This window comes from Crotalus tigris, unplaced genomic scaffold, assembly GCF_016545835.1.
Source record: "Crotalus tigris isolate CLP2741 ecotype Arizona unplaced genomic scaffold, ASM1654583v1 scf7180000019173.45859301935:6455823, whole genome shotgun sequence".
NCBI lineage: Eukaryota > Metazoa > Chordata > Lepidosauria > Squamata > Viperidae > Crotalus > Crotalus tigris.
Window position 1 is genome coordinate 3429858 of NW_024097414.1, and position 15118 is coordinate 3444975.

Sequence of the window (15118 nt, forward strand, 5' to 3'; positions counted from 1 at the left end):
AAAGAAAGAAAGAGAGAGAGAAAGGAAGGAAGGGAGAGAGAGAGAGAGAGCAAGGGGAAATGAAAAGAAAAAAGGAATTAAAGAGAAAAAGGTTCAGAGAGAAAGAAAAAAGAAAAGAGGAAAGAGGAAAGGAAGAAAAGAAAAAAACGAAAGAGAAAAAGAAACGGAAAGACAGAGAGAGAGAAAGGAAAGAAAGCAAGACTGCATCTTGGAATACAGTTCTGATTAATTGGATGCTGTGACATCATAGTTTCTTAAGTTTTGTCTCGGGAAACAGATGTATAAGATTTTTGGAAAATGTATATATACATGAAGTGCCGTCAATCGGTTACACTGATAATAAAGGCTTTTAGGGTAAACCTTGCCTGGAAGTTCTTTGAAGTGTTTCATTAGTCAGAACCATGACACAATGATTGAAGAGCAAAATCCAAGCAATGGAACGCCATTACTAGCAAAACTCTTACGTTGTCATCACAGCATCGTCATCCATGCCCACGAAGGAGGTGCCAGAGTCGGGGGGGGGGAGACAGCTTGGGGGAAGCCCTCCAAGTTTGCAGAAAGAAAAGAAAAAGAGTCTGAAGGTTAGAGGGGACCCAGAAGACCCCCCAGTGAGGGATAGAAGGGAAGAAAGGCACGGCGATCCATTTCTACACCCTTGCTGAAAAACGGCCCAGAGGTGAACAATGAAATAGTCAGAACTTTCCCCTCCCTCTTAACAAGGTGCATGGATGTAAACATGAGAAACGAGTGCAAATCTGACTCTTTAGCCGCCAGAGGGCAGGGTGGGTTAACCGAAGCCAAATCTCAGCCCCACAATTGCAGCAACAATCTCTCTCTCTCTCCCCCCCTTCTCTCTCTCTCTCTCTCTCTCTCTCTCTCTCTCTCTCTCTCTCTCTCTCTCTCTCTCTCTCTCACACACACACACACACACACACACACACACCTTCAATTATAGAGTTATGCAAATTAGAATATACCTGTGATTGGAGGCAGGTGTGGTCCAGCAGGTTGCTAGGGTGGAACTGTAAGTTAATGAGAGCAGGACTGCAAAGAGAAGGGTACATTTAGAAAGAATGAAAAGGCAGTATTTCATTTAGGACCATGACTTCTCTCCATGGAGTTCCCTTGATGGCCTTTTCTTAGATTGGCTTTGCTTCTCATAGATGAGGCACATCCCAATAGCTTTCTTCCAGCTTTAGCAATATTCTAAAATGCCTTTTAAGCATTGTATGGGTCTGAAATGGTCTGTTTTTTCTGTAGTTCCTTGAGAAAGATGATGCTTTTGATTTATTTCCCTTGTTGTAACTAGCATCAAATTGTCTGTCTATCTCTTTCATCTATCATCTATCATCATTTATCTATCATCTATTATCTATTTATCATCTATCATATATATCATTTATTATGATTTATCATTTTATCATGTATCATATCATCAATCATTTATCATCTATATCATCTACTGTCTGTCTATTTATCATCTATCATATCTATCATTTATCTATCATATCTATCATCTATCATTTATCTATCATATCTATTGTTTATCTATCTATTATCTATCTATCAGATATCATATCTATCATTTATCTATCATCTATCATAGCTATCATTTATCTTCTAATATCTATCTATCATCTATCATATCTATCATTTATCATCATTTATCACCGTGGTGGCAAACCTATGGCACACATGGGCATGTGCGCCATTGCCCCAGCCCTAGGCCTTCAACTGGGTTTTATAAAACTTTTTCGCTTTCGGCCTCCGCCGCTTTATGCAAAAAAAAAAAAAAAAAGGTTCAATCAATCAATTTTAACTTCTCGCGGAGAAAAAAAAGATCTCGCAAAGTTGGAATTGATTGATTGAACTTTTTAGTCCCACCCAGTCTGCCGTTACCACCGCAGCCATGCCCACCCAATGGGCCACGCCCACCCAATGGGCCATGCCCACTCAATGGGCCATGGCCACCCGGCACCCGATGATACATAAGTGGGTTTTGGGTTGCAGTTTGGGCACTTGGTCTCTAAAAGGTTCGCCATCACTGGTTTATCATCTATCATATCTACCATCTATCATTTATTTATCATCTATCATCTATCATATCTATCATTTATCATCTGTCTATCTATCTATCTATCTATCTATCTATCTATCTATCTATCTATCTATCTATCTATCTATCTATCATCCTCGACTTACAACTTGTCACTTAATTGTCCAAAGCTATCATGATCCTCCCCAGAACTATTTACAACCTGTTATCGAAGTTATGACGTCTTCCCCTCCCCTCCGTGGTCACATGAATGCATTTTGGGCACTTGTTAACTGGCTGATTTTATAGCTGTTTGTGACTTTTTTTTTTTTTGCTGATTTCCGGTGTTTACTTCTGGTTTGCTTAGGATTTAGGTTTTGTTTTTAACCATCCTACGTACTTTCTTTGAGTGGATTTGCTGTCAAGTCCAAAATAGACGGCATTATTGTTAAGCAACCGTATCATTATAGTTACAAAAAGAAGGCAGAGAACGTCTGGTTGATTTCTGACACTGTGTTGGAATAATAAGCCTTTTCTGTACACTAAACATTTTGGGTGGAGGAAGTGTTGACACAATTCACTCATTTAAGACCGGTTCACTTATTGTGCTAAACTGTAATCTGTGCGCTTTGTGCTTTTAGTGCAATTTCCAGTTATTTCCCACCACAAAACGCCAAAAACCTCGGACGACCAACAGATGGACGGCTAAAGAGTCCCCAAAGTATCCCGTCCCTGCCCCTTAGCGGCCGTCTGGATTTTTGCACTTCCCGATCAGTAAATGAATGAATGAACGAACGCCAACTCTTTTCCAGATTCGGACCCACCTTCCAGATCTCCGCCAATCAGAAGCCTTCCCGCCGTCACCGCCTCTCCAGGTTTCCTAGTCCCGGGCCGAGGGGGCGTGGCTTGCGGTGGGCGCTCAGCCAACCAGCTGCCTCCCCCTCTTCATCGCGCCCCCGCCCTGCCCGCGGCGGCTGGGCATTTTAAGGGTGCGCGGAGCGCGGAGTTGGCTCGGATGCTTCGGCGCCAGAACGGGTAGCTCCCGCAGCTGTTGCGCGTCAGGCCAACTCCAGGCTCATCCTCACGTCCCCCTCGGGCTTTCTCTGCAGAAAAAGTGAGCTGACACGGGACTCTCCTCTCGCTCGCGCCCGTTCACACGTTCGCCTCCTCCATGCAATAGATCGGTCCCCGCGTCTGGCCGCTATGCTGCTGCCCATCTTGGCCGGCCTCGTCTTCTCGGCTTGGGGGGCGCCGGCGGGCGCGCAAGACACCCCAGCGGGCAGCCGCTTCGTGTGCACCTCGCTCCCGCTCGACGCCGCCAACCCGGGTTGCCCGCTGCCCTCGGGGGCCCTGGCAGGGGGCGGGCTGCCCCCCGAGGAGGAGCTGAAGGCCACCCTGCTGCAGCTGCGGGAAACCATCTTGCAGCAGAAGGAGACCATCGGGAACCAGCGGGAGACCATCCGCGAGCTGAGCGGCAAGCTGGGCCGGTGCGAGAGTTCCGACGGCAAAGGCGGCACGTGGAGGAAAGAGTCGGGGAAGAGCAAGGACACCATGGGGGACTTGCCGCGCGACCCCGGCAAGATCGTCGACCAGCTCACCCGCACCATGCAAGCCCTCAAGGATCGTTTGGAGAATCTGGAGGTGAGGACGGAGGAGGAGGAGGAGGAGGAGGAAAAGAGGTCGGCTGGACGCGGGAGGGGGAGAGCAGCGCGGGATAAGAGCCCGAAGCGAGTCGGGGCGGGTTGCTTGTAGGAATGTCTCCAAACTCGGGTTTGAAGTAGGAATGAGCACGTTGGACCCGGCGGGAAAGGAGAAACGCCGTGGCTGTCCATGGTGCTGAAACGCTCTGTGGCTGTCCACGATGCTGAAAGGCACCCCCCATCGGAGGGGCGAGAAACCTTTTGGGAATGGACTTGGGGGGGCGAGAGGTGGGGCGGGAAAGCTCTTGAAAACCAGGGCGGATTTCTGTCCTTGCACCTTTGCTCTTAAAGGTGACTTTGGGAAGGGTTTTGTCTTAAGTCTAAGCTGCAGAAAACAAATTGCGGGAGAAGTAAAAAAAAAAAAAAAAAAAAATGCTGGCAGGGTAGGAAACACTTTTAAGACCAGACTGAATCCTTCCAACGATTGTCTGATGGGAGAGACACCGAGATGGCCTTCTCTTTAAGAAAAGTGGCACCATTCGGCTTTCATTCGGCTTTTCTTTTTCTTACTCTGGGCAACTAAGTTAACCTCTGTGGCCTCTTGCATGGAGATGTAGAGGCTGATCTCAAGCTCCCTGAATCAGAAGTGGGACTAAAATCCGATCCCGGGCTTGCTTGATCTGAATCCAAAACTCTGACTCCATAACTCCCAGTGAACAAGGTGACCGAAACTAGCTTTCCCCTACCTGCTGCCCTTTCCCAAGTCTCTTGAAACCAGTGGCCGATTAAGATGGTGGGAACCCGTTTCCATGGTCAAAAGGAGAATGGAATTTCCTATTTTGACCTCTAAATATTATAAATCTGTCATATATTAGAGATAGCTCTATATACAGTTATGCATATACTGTGCCATGGCGTATCATATGTGCATATAGTATTTATAAATTTAATAAATGACTCACACTGGTGAACACATCTAATACTGCTTCCTAGTCCTGTTTTCCCCACAAGAACAGCCACCCTGTGAGGTGGGCTGGGCTGAGAGAGAGAGTTATCTACAGCTACCTATTTAGCAAATGGGATGAATTAGTTGATTGATTTTAGGATTGTTTAGAAACAGATTGATTGACTGATTGATTGATTGATATTAACCCACTGAAAAGGACTTAAAAATTCTCTTTGTGTGAAGCTTCAACCTAGCTGTAGCAACATAGCTAAAGACTGTCTTTATTTCTACTCCACATTTCTGGATTAGTTTGTGGATCCATTCAACGTTCACTTCCCTTTCGGAGACCTTTTCCTGTCGACCTCCATCTCTCCTCTTTGCATGCTCATTCATCGTTTTTAACTTGTGGGCTGGAATCTTTGTTGTCGCCTAAGAGAAGATGCATACTGGAATATTGTCACTAGCTAAATATACATGCGGGTTATTATCAAGAGGGTAATTAGTGATTGTCCAGTGGGATAGTTCCCCAAACAAGCTTCACTTCTCAGAAACTCTCAGTCTCAGGGCTGCCTTTATTTTCTAAGAAAATAAAGGCTTTAAATAAGTCACGATCTTCAAAATCTCTGCAATGAAGCATTTTTAACAATTACACTAGGGACAGAAACCAGACGAACCTGGAAAACACAGAGGGCTAGAGAAAATGAAGACTGATCACCCACAAAGCAAAGAAATAAACCGATTGTACTTCTGGTTAAACGAGTGGCCTTGTGAAAATAGATTGCAGTGCATACAATCTGTAAAAAATTATGTCTATCTCATTAACAAAGGCATTTTTTTCAATGAAAATTAGGAAGAAGGAGACATTGTGTTTTCATTTCAGTGGATTAAGATTTGTTCATTTTCATTTTCCTGTCCATTGCTTGCCTTCCTTCCTTCCTTCCTTCCTTCCTTCCTTCCTTCCTTCCTTCCTTCCTTCCTTCCTTCCTTCCTTCCTTCCTTGAATGCATATAACTTCCTTCCTTCCATTTGAATTTAATAGGCTGCATTTTTTGTTCTTTTTCTTTCATGTAAGTGCAAATAGCATTTTCAATTTATTTTGCTAAAAGCTCAGCAGAGCTTAACTATCAAATACACAATGGGCAGACAACCCCTGGGAGAGGGTAGAATGTTTATTATTCCCCCCTTCTCCCACCACCTCTTTTCTTTTTCCCCCATTGCTTTTTGCCCGCTGAAGTCAACGCTCTAATAACTAACCATCTTTAGAGAAACCTCCAAGCATTAAAAGAATTTCAGGAATTATTTCTTGGACAATTTTACTCCCTCAGGCAGAAAGGTCTTCAGTTCTTTGATCATTTCAAATATTGAACTGTACTTTCGAATTCAGCCTCCTCTCCTACTTTCCCCTTCAACCTTGAATAAAGGAGTGTTGAGATTCCAACACTCACTAATGAATATCTGAGGTTGCTTTCCTAGCCAGTGTTTTGGAAGGAGAGAGCTGAAAGCTCTTTGTAATCAGTGTGACATTCAGTCAATAAAATTGCCTCTTACCGTTCTTTGAAGCACCATCCCTATGGCATGGGGAAATCTCATCGTGATAAAACACCAACTGTTAATGGGCAGGTCTGTATACAATCTTTTTGTATTGTTGCCTTCTGGCAGAAGATGCAGAATAATTAAAACTCGGACCGCACGTTTTCTGAATAGTTTTTATCCCAGAGCTATAATTGCATTCAGCAATGAACTAAAGGGCCACCATCAGTGAACTGTTGGACAGAATTACTTGGTCTGTTGTGTGGATGTTTGGGTGGTCTTAGGGGTGGGGAATTGTGGTGGGTGGGAGTGTGTTTGGGGATTATGTTTGTGGGACCTGGTCTTTGGGTGTCAAGTAAATTTCGTTGTATGTGTACACTGTGTATACACATACAATGACAATAAAGTTGTTGTTGTTGTTATTATTATTACTATTATACATGGCAATTTTCTTTCCCCAAAGCTAACATCTCGGTCACCTGCATTGTGGTTTGGAAATTGTCTTGCCTTACTGAACTTTTTGAGTATCTTAATCTCTTGGACAGCTAGATAACGAGTAAAATGTTTGACTCATAAACAAAGACCTACTGGTCTTCCCCCCCCCAAAAAAGGTCAGAAGCTTTGGTTATTCCATTCCAATTTTGCAACTGCTTGAAGTCCAAGATTAGAGAGTCCTTAAGACCAAGCTGATACAGAATCTATTGTGTCTGGATGACTTTATTGTGGCTGCATGACCTATGTCCATTCATTTAAGTCAGTGGTGGCGAACCTATGGCACGGGTGCCAGAGGCGGCACTCAGAGCCCTCTCTGTGGGCACCTGCGCCGTCGCCCCAGTCCTAGGCCTTCAGCTGGGTTTTATAAAACCTTTTTGCTTTAGGCCTCCACCGCCGTGTGCAAAAAAAAAAAAAAAAAGGATCAATCAATTTCAGCTTCTTGCGGGGGGGGGGGGAAAGATCTTGCAAAATTGGAATTGATTGATTGAACTTTTTAGTACCACCGCAGCCACGCCCACCCAATGGGCTACACCCACCCAATTGGCCACACTCAGCCAATGGGCCACACCCACCCGGCACCCGACGATGCATAAGTGGGTTTTGGGTTGCAGTTTGGGCACTCGGTCTCCAAAAGGTTCACCATCACTAATCTAAGTGTCCATATATCTTGCCTTTAGGTGGGGTTAGTGGGGACACAAAATTTTATTCATGAATAAAATGTATCCACTACCTATCTCACTCCCCAGGTGACTCTGAGCCGTTTACAAACAAGAACCAAAATATCCATACAAAAACCGACAAAGTTAAGTTTGAAAGATAGCAGGAACATCTAAACTGGCTACTAGCCTTCTGAAGACTAGTGATAGAGATCTAAGTAGTGAGAGTAGAAGAGATTGGACAGCCATTTGTCTGAAATGGTATAGATCAGGGGTCTTCAAACTTGGCCCTTTTATGACTTGTGGACTTCAACTTCAACTCCCAGAATTCCTCAGCCAGGACTAGAAGATCTCCAAGGTCCAACTCTGTTACTCTACGATCTATATTTGCAAGACCTGCATTGGTATATTTGCCATTTTACACATCCCACACCCTCAAGAGAGAACATTAAGTTGCTACTTAGTTAAACAAATGAAGCTGGTTTTCATTTCTGGTGATGTATGATTTCCCCCACCCTCTATTTCCCCCCTCCTTCCAAAGCACCAGCTTCGAGGCAATGTGACCGTTGGAGCCTTGCCCAATGACCTTAGAGAGATGCTTCAGGGGCGGCTCGGAGAACTGGAGCGCCAGCTGCTAAGCAAAGTGTCGGAGCTGGAGAATCAGAAATGGTTGCTTCATAACGAAACCTCCAGCCACCGGCAGAGGACGGAGGCAGCCCTGAACGCTCTCCTAGAAAGGGTGTCTGAATTGGAACGAGGTAAGCTGGCTGGACTCTGTGTCTTCTTCTCCAGAATGCCTTGTGGGAGAAGCACCTTAGAAACTTCGCCCATTGGGCACTCGGCGCAACTGATATGTTGACTTGCCTCCCGAAAAGGCAACATCGTTGAACTTTGTGGATGGTTTTCTATTTGTCTCCTGTGAGACCAGTGGAGCATCTTTAATATTGGTTGGTCTGTCTGTCTGTCTGTCTGTCTGTCTGTCTCTCTCTCTCTCTCTCTCTCTCTCGTCTGTCTATCTATCTATCTATCTATCTATCTATCTATCTATCTATCTATCTATCATCTCTTTCTCTCTTCTTACCTATGTATCTACTTACCTACCTACCTAATTTCTCTCTGTAATCTAACAATCAACTCTATCTATCTATCTATCTATCTATCTATCTATCTATCTATCTTTATCTACCTCTATCTGTCTGTCTGTCTGTCTGTCTGTCTGTCTGTCTCTCTCTCTCTCTCGTCTGTCTATCTATCTATCTATCTATCTATCTATCTATCTATCTATCTATCTATCTATCTATCTATCTATCTATCTATCTATCTATCATCTCTTTCTCTCTTCTTACCTATGTATCTACTTACCTACCTACCTAATTTCTCTCTGTAATCTAACAATCAACTCTATCTATCTATCTATCTATCTATCTATCTATCTATCTATCTATCTATCTATCTATCTATCTCTATCTACCTCTATCTGTCTGTCTGTCTGTCTGTCTGTCTGTCTATCTATCTATCTATCTATCTATCTATCTATCTATCTATCTATCTATCATCTATCATCTATCATTTATCTGGTTTATGGTACTGATGACTTTAGTGGAGTGAGCAAAAGCCAGATTTTCCACCTTTCCCCTTAAATATGGGGAATTATTTTAGAACACACACACATACACACAAACACACATGCACACAGACACTCCCACCCCTACACAAACAAGGGTGTCCACAAGATACAGATGGGAAAAAAATCAAAATAGAGGCTGTGCTGATATGTCTGAAATATCACTTTTTTTTTTTTTTTGCGCAGTTGCATACAAAAAGGGGCAAAGCTTCAGTAGTCCTTCTGGAGCCGCTATCCTTAATTTTTTTTTAAAAAAATCATACCCTCAAGACATTCACGTAGCCCGAAACACAATCCGGAAAGAAGCTGGGTCTGGAAAGGTCACATTTGAGTTACAGAGTATGGCTCACCTCCCTTTGATGCTTACATCTTGCAGCTAAAGGCTCCTACATATCCTAACAGTAGTAAGTCACTTCTGTACAGCACTTGCGTGTTCAAAGCCCTTTTGTCTAGCAGATCTGTCATCCTCCCAACCCTGTTATTATGCTCTCCTGCTTGAAGTTGGGAGCGGGGTGAGCAGAGACGGGACTGAGAGATATTGGCTTGTCAAAGAGTGAATTCTGACCTAGATTCTTTGCTAGCTTAGGGATTTGCATTCCTTTATGTGATTTCTATGGGATGACGTGGATTTACAGCGTTTAATTTTTTTTCTCTGACATAGAAGTCCTGGGCGCTTTCTGAGCTTGGGGGAGCAACAAAGATGATCAGGGGACTGGAGGCTAAAACATATAAGGAGCGGTTGCTGGAATTGGGTATGTCTAGTTTAGTGAAGAGAAGGACGAGGGGGGACATGATAGCAGTTTTCCAATATCTCAGGGGCTGCCCCAAAGAAGAGGCAGTCAAGCTATTCTCCAAAGCGCCTGAAGGCAGGACAAGAAGCAACGGATGGAAACTAATCAAGGAGAGAAGCAACCTAGAACTAAGGAGAAAGTTCCTGACAGTCAGAACAATTAACCAGTGGAACAACCTGCCTCCAGAAGCAGTGAATGCTCCAACACTGGAGGTTTTTAAGAAGAGACAAAACAGCCATTTGTCCGAAATGATATAGGGTTTCCTGCCTGAGTAGGGGGTTGGACTTGATGACCTCAAAGGTCCCTTCCAACTTATTATTATTATTATTATTATTAATTTTGCCGATGTTTCCTTAGCAAACCAGGTAACATCATCAGTGCATTTTAGCAGCCAAAGAACCAGCTACATTTTCCCTCTTATCTGACCGTTATCAGTGGACCCCAGATCTCCTGATTAAGGACAATCCCGTGTCCTGTGCAGATAATTGTTGTTTCTGGTCCTTAGGTACCAGTGCCTTTAAAGCACCGGATGAATTTAAGGTCTCCCTCCCTCTCCGCACCAACTACTTGTACGGGAAGATCAAGAAGACGCTTCCCGAACTCTACGCCTTCACCGTCTGCTTATGGCTGAAATCTGGCGCCTCCCCCGGAATTGGGACACCTTTCTCTTACGCCGTCCCAGGGCAAACCAACGAAGTAGTGTTGATCGAATGGGGGAACAACCCCATTGAACTCCTGATCAATGACAAGGTAGGGCAAAACACTACTTTATTTGGCCAAGGAATTTCTCTCTAGCACAGAAGCACTCAGTGTACCTGCAAAGCAGAATAATGATAATCATCATAATAATAACACCAATAAGAGGGGGGAGTAAAGAAGACAATAAGAAGGATAAATAATAATGCTATAGCCATGGGTAAAAATACATAGACATCAGACAGCACCATGAGAATTATGTACTCAGCAGAGTGATGGCATAAGGGAAACAACTGTCCCAGTGTCTAGTTGTTTTGGCATGCAATACCCTATAGTGCCATCCCAGGAGTTGAAATAGTTTATGTCCAGGATGTAAGGGGTCTGTAGATATTTTCTCAGCCCTTCTTCTGCCCTCTATGGAAAGCAAGTTGGTTGCAATTGTTCTTTCTGTAGTTTTAACTATCCGTCAGAGTCTGAACCTGTTCTGTTTGATTGCTGTACCAAATTTATTGTAATAGTCATGGAATCTTGCGGGTCTGAATGCACGTCCCCTCTTTGACCTTCGTAAGAACTAAGGAGGGTCTTATCTTCACGTTTACTCAGGTTCCATTCCTGCCCTAGACTCAGACCTCTTTTCTCAGACCATTGTCTGGGTTGTAGGCCTTCCTTCTGTCCCTCAAGGTTATTCCCTCTTCTCTCTGATTTGGGACGGATGGGTCTTCTAGATAATGCTTGACCCAACTCCTTGATGGCTTGATTGGAAAGACATCAGTTCAGACACCCCCCCACCTCACTTGTCCAAAGATTAATTGTGGTAAAGCCACAATTGCACTGTAGCTCCATTCATCCAAGAGGGCGTGATGGTGGAGTGGTTAAAGATGGTGAGCTTGTCAGCTGGAAAGCTGGGACAGCTCAAGTTCGAGACCCGAGCTCTGCGCAAGAGAGTGAGTTCCCGTTCCTTGCCCCAACTCCTAGCAGCTCGAAAGAATGCAAATGCGAGTAGATAAATAAATACCACTTCAGTGAGAAGTAACGGTGTTCCGTGTATCTTTGGCATACAGCCAGCTGGCCACATGACCATGGAAATTGTCTTCGGGCAACACTGGCTCTCTCGGCCAACAAACGGACATGAGCACCAGGCCTTAGAATTGGACACTACCATGCAGGGGAAACCTTTACTTTGACTTTTACTTTTTACGTTCATTCACCCGGCTTCTGTTGGCGCGATACATCAAAGCTGAATAATTTCAACCGAACCGTCGACTCGGGCAGCATGTTGCTTTGTTGAAAACGAAACATTTGTCAGGAGGCAAAAGTTGTCGTGAGACGGAAGCGAGAGAAAAAAAATAACACGGTGTGGTGAGAGTCTCGCAAACAATGAATCCCTGGGAGAGTTGGGAGGTGAGTTGCTAAGTGACAGAGGCCTCACTCACTCTGAAATTGCAACAGCGCACCTTCCTGGTGCCCAGGATTTCAGCGAGGTCCAGGTCCAGGATGCCGAGCCTCTCCTTTTAAAGGTGTGCAAAGTCTCCCCAGCAAAATAATAATAACAATAAAAAGTCACAATGATTGCTTTGATTTTTTTTTTATTTTTTTGGACAAGGTCGCTCAGCTTCCCCTCTTCGTCAGCGATGGAAAATGGCACCACATTTGCATCACCTGGACCACCAGAGACGGGATGTGGGAGGCTTTTCAGGACGGAGAGAAATTGGGTACTGGAGAAAATTTAGCCCCTTGGCATCCTATTAAACCTGGAGGGGTTTTGATCCTTGGGCAGGAACAGGTGAGCCTCAGTGGATCATTTGGGGTGGGTTCCGCTTTGGGAGGGGCTTGGTAATTAAATCCTGAGATCTGCAGCGGAATCTGATGCAAAAATGTAGACAGAAAATGTGTTGGATGACCAACACCGAAGAGAACCACAGCTTGTCCTTGCCCAGTTTCTTCAGCTGCCTCTCCTTTATTTTTTTTTTCATTTATAATTTACGTAAGCAATAATATGATATGCAGGATCCTTGGTGCTCTCTGAACTTGGTTGTCTTCTTGCAGATGTCTCATTGCCCAACTAGGCAACCTCATCAGTGTTAGAAGAGATAATAAACAGAGAGCCAAATTCATTCCTTTCTAGCAGTGATGATGTTATCTGGTTGGGTAATGAAACATCTGCAAGAAACACAGCCAAGCTCAGAGAGCACCAAGGACCCCACAGTCCTCCTCCTCCTGCTCTTTCTTCTCCTCCTCCTCCTCCTCCTCCTCCTCCACAAACACCATTCTCTTCTAGCACTGCCAGTGTTACCTAGTTGTGTAATGAAACATTTGCAAGAAAACCACCAAGCTCAGAGAGCACCAAGCACTCCACTGTTCATCCCTAAGCTACAAGTACAGTATTCTCTTTTATTGGTATATGAACTACCAATTACACACTGATTTAGATGCTGTTGTGATTGAACAAGCTGGGGATCAGAAATGCCAGAGTGATCTTCTCTTTGAAGGAGAAGACAATGTCCAAAGAGAAGGTTACAAGGCTGAGACTTCAGCAAAGAGAGGGCTGGAAGAGAAAGAGGATGAATTTGATTATGGAAGTTTCCATCACGCAAGATTGCATCTAGTGACACTCAGACTGACTTCAAAGTCACATTTCCAAAACCCCGTGAGATTTGACGATCTTCTCAGATTTGGAGGTGTTTTTTCCCCCCCTTTTAGATACCCGAAAGTTGGAGAAGTTGTCTCTTTCAGGATGTAACTCATCTTCTTTTAAGCAAAAACATTTGCTGGGTCTTAATCGAGGGCTTCTTTTCATTTGTCTTGAAGGACACCGTTGGAGGCAGGTTTGACGCCACCCAAGCTTTCGTTGGAGAAATGAGCCAGTTCAACATCTGGGACAGAGTCTTAAAGCCGGATGATATTATGAAGATTGCGAATTGTTCCATCAACATGCCCGGCAACATCATTCCGTGGGTCGACAATAACGTGGATGTGTTTGGCGGTGCCACCAAGTGGCCCGTGGAGAGCTGTGAAGAACGTCTGCTTGATTTATAGCCATGGGCATTTGCTGTCCAAGTGCCCTGTTTTTATTAAGACAATCTTTGATGCTCTGAGATCCCTCTCCATTTCCCTCATAGTGTAATCATATTAATTATGATTTTATTTTTTAAACCCTGCTTAGTAAGCTGCCCCTCCCCCAATGCACAATGTACAGTTTCACCCCTAGGGTGTGGTTCTCCAGGGATGTCCACAAAAGTCCTCTGGGAACGGATGGGGAATTGCCACAAGTTTGAGATCTTCTAAAAATGGCTGAATTGCCACATCCGGTATGCAGGACCCAGCTCTGGTGATTTATAATGTTCTAAAAGGCTTAAGCCAGGATTAGAACAAAGACATTTTGGCCTGCTCCTCAAAGTGTGGCCAGAAGAAGTCCTGTTCCACAGGTAGCCCTGGCCAGTGAGGTTCCTGCGATGGCCACATGGGCAGGGGAATTCTGGGAAATAACATTCACAGACGTGGAGAGGATCTAATTTTGGAGGGAGTGGATTACTAGCTGAATCTCATAGCAACTGACAAACATAAAATGCCCCTTTCTGTAGATTTTGTGAGTCCATAGATCCTTAAAGGGATGGTTCACTTGTTACCTTTATTTCATTTTAGGTTGGCTTTCCCCCTAATCTTTTATCCCTCCTTTAAAAGTTCATCTTTTAAAGGACAATGAATCTAGAAGGACTTGCTTAGAGTTATATCCAACGGTCAGCAACCAGAACTTTTCTTGATAAACCTGGCGAAGACCTGTGGTCAGTTGCGGGGGAACTGTTGTTAAAGCCATATTACTTCACTCCTCCTCCACTGTAGCTGTGTTATTGCAATGATCCCCCTACTTCTACACGCAGGCTTATGACTACAGTCAGGATCACAGTTAACTGTTGCTAAGCCAGGCAGTGGTTCAATCGGCCGTGCTCGATTTTACAACCTTTTTTATCACGTCGTTAAGAGAATCACATGGAGCCCTGCTTCCCTCCATTGATGTTGCTGGTCAGAAGCTGTCAGGAAGGTTGCAAATGGGGATTGCATGATTCCCCGGAATGCCACAACCGTCACAGGTACATGCCAGTTGCCAAGCCTCTGAATTTTGATCAGGTGACCCCAGGGATGAATTTTGATCAGATGACCCCAGTCGTAAGTGCAAGGACCAGCCATATGTTTCTTTTTTCAGTGCTGCTATAACTTTGAACAGTCGCTAAACGAACGGTTGTAAGTTGAGAACTACCTGTAGCTTCCTGTGAATCAGGGGTTTCCAACCTTGTCAACTTTTAAGACTTGCAGACTTCAACTCCCAGGATTCCCCAGCTGTTATGAATATCCTGTTATTAAATCTGATCCGGAAGGGAGCACGATTGTCACACACACCCCTCCTCCAACTCTCAGGACTGCAAACATAAATTGCCTGATCTGTTTTGTTTTTGTCTCTGTGATTCAACCCAACGACAAGACACCCCCCTGTGCTGTTTTTCATTTGTTGGAAGTGTTAGACTGTAATGGAAAGAAATCTAATTTGTTTACCAATGTGCAGTGTCATGTCAGAGGCGCTGCTGGGAGTACAACTCGGCTGTCCTTTTAAAAAACTGCACTTTCATTTTTGTATTCTCTAAAGCAAACAAATACCCACCCTTGACAACTGCAGAGTAGAAAAAAAATGTGCAAAAACACATGGATTTAA

General features: G+C 44.3%; 1 protein-coding gene across 3 annotated transcripts in view; it reads left to right on the plus strand.

Moving 5' to 3' along the window:
- The window catches only part of NPTX2 (neuronal pentraxin 2), a 47188-nt gene extending 32070 nt beyond the window's left edge, over positions 1–15118 (plus strand). For 2 of the 3 annotated variants that reach the window (XM_039360812.1, XM_039360813.1), the window contains exons 3-7: positions 2848–3676; positions 7844–8060; positions 10223–10467; positions 12017–12196; positions 13222–15118. In XM_039360812.1, the coding sequence (XP_039216746.1) occupies positions 3239–3676; positions 7844–8060; positions 10223–10467; positions 12017–12196; positions 13222–13449 (1308 nt within the window). In that variant the 5' untranslated portion in view covers positions 2848–3238 and the 3' untranslated portion in view covers positions 13450–15118. Of the gene's footprint in view, positions 1–2661; positions 3677–7843; positions 8061–10222; positions 10468–12016; positions 12197–13221 lie in introns of those variants that run through there. The other variant, XM_039360814.1, reaches the window with a different exon arrangement.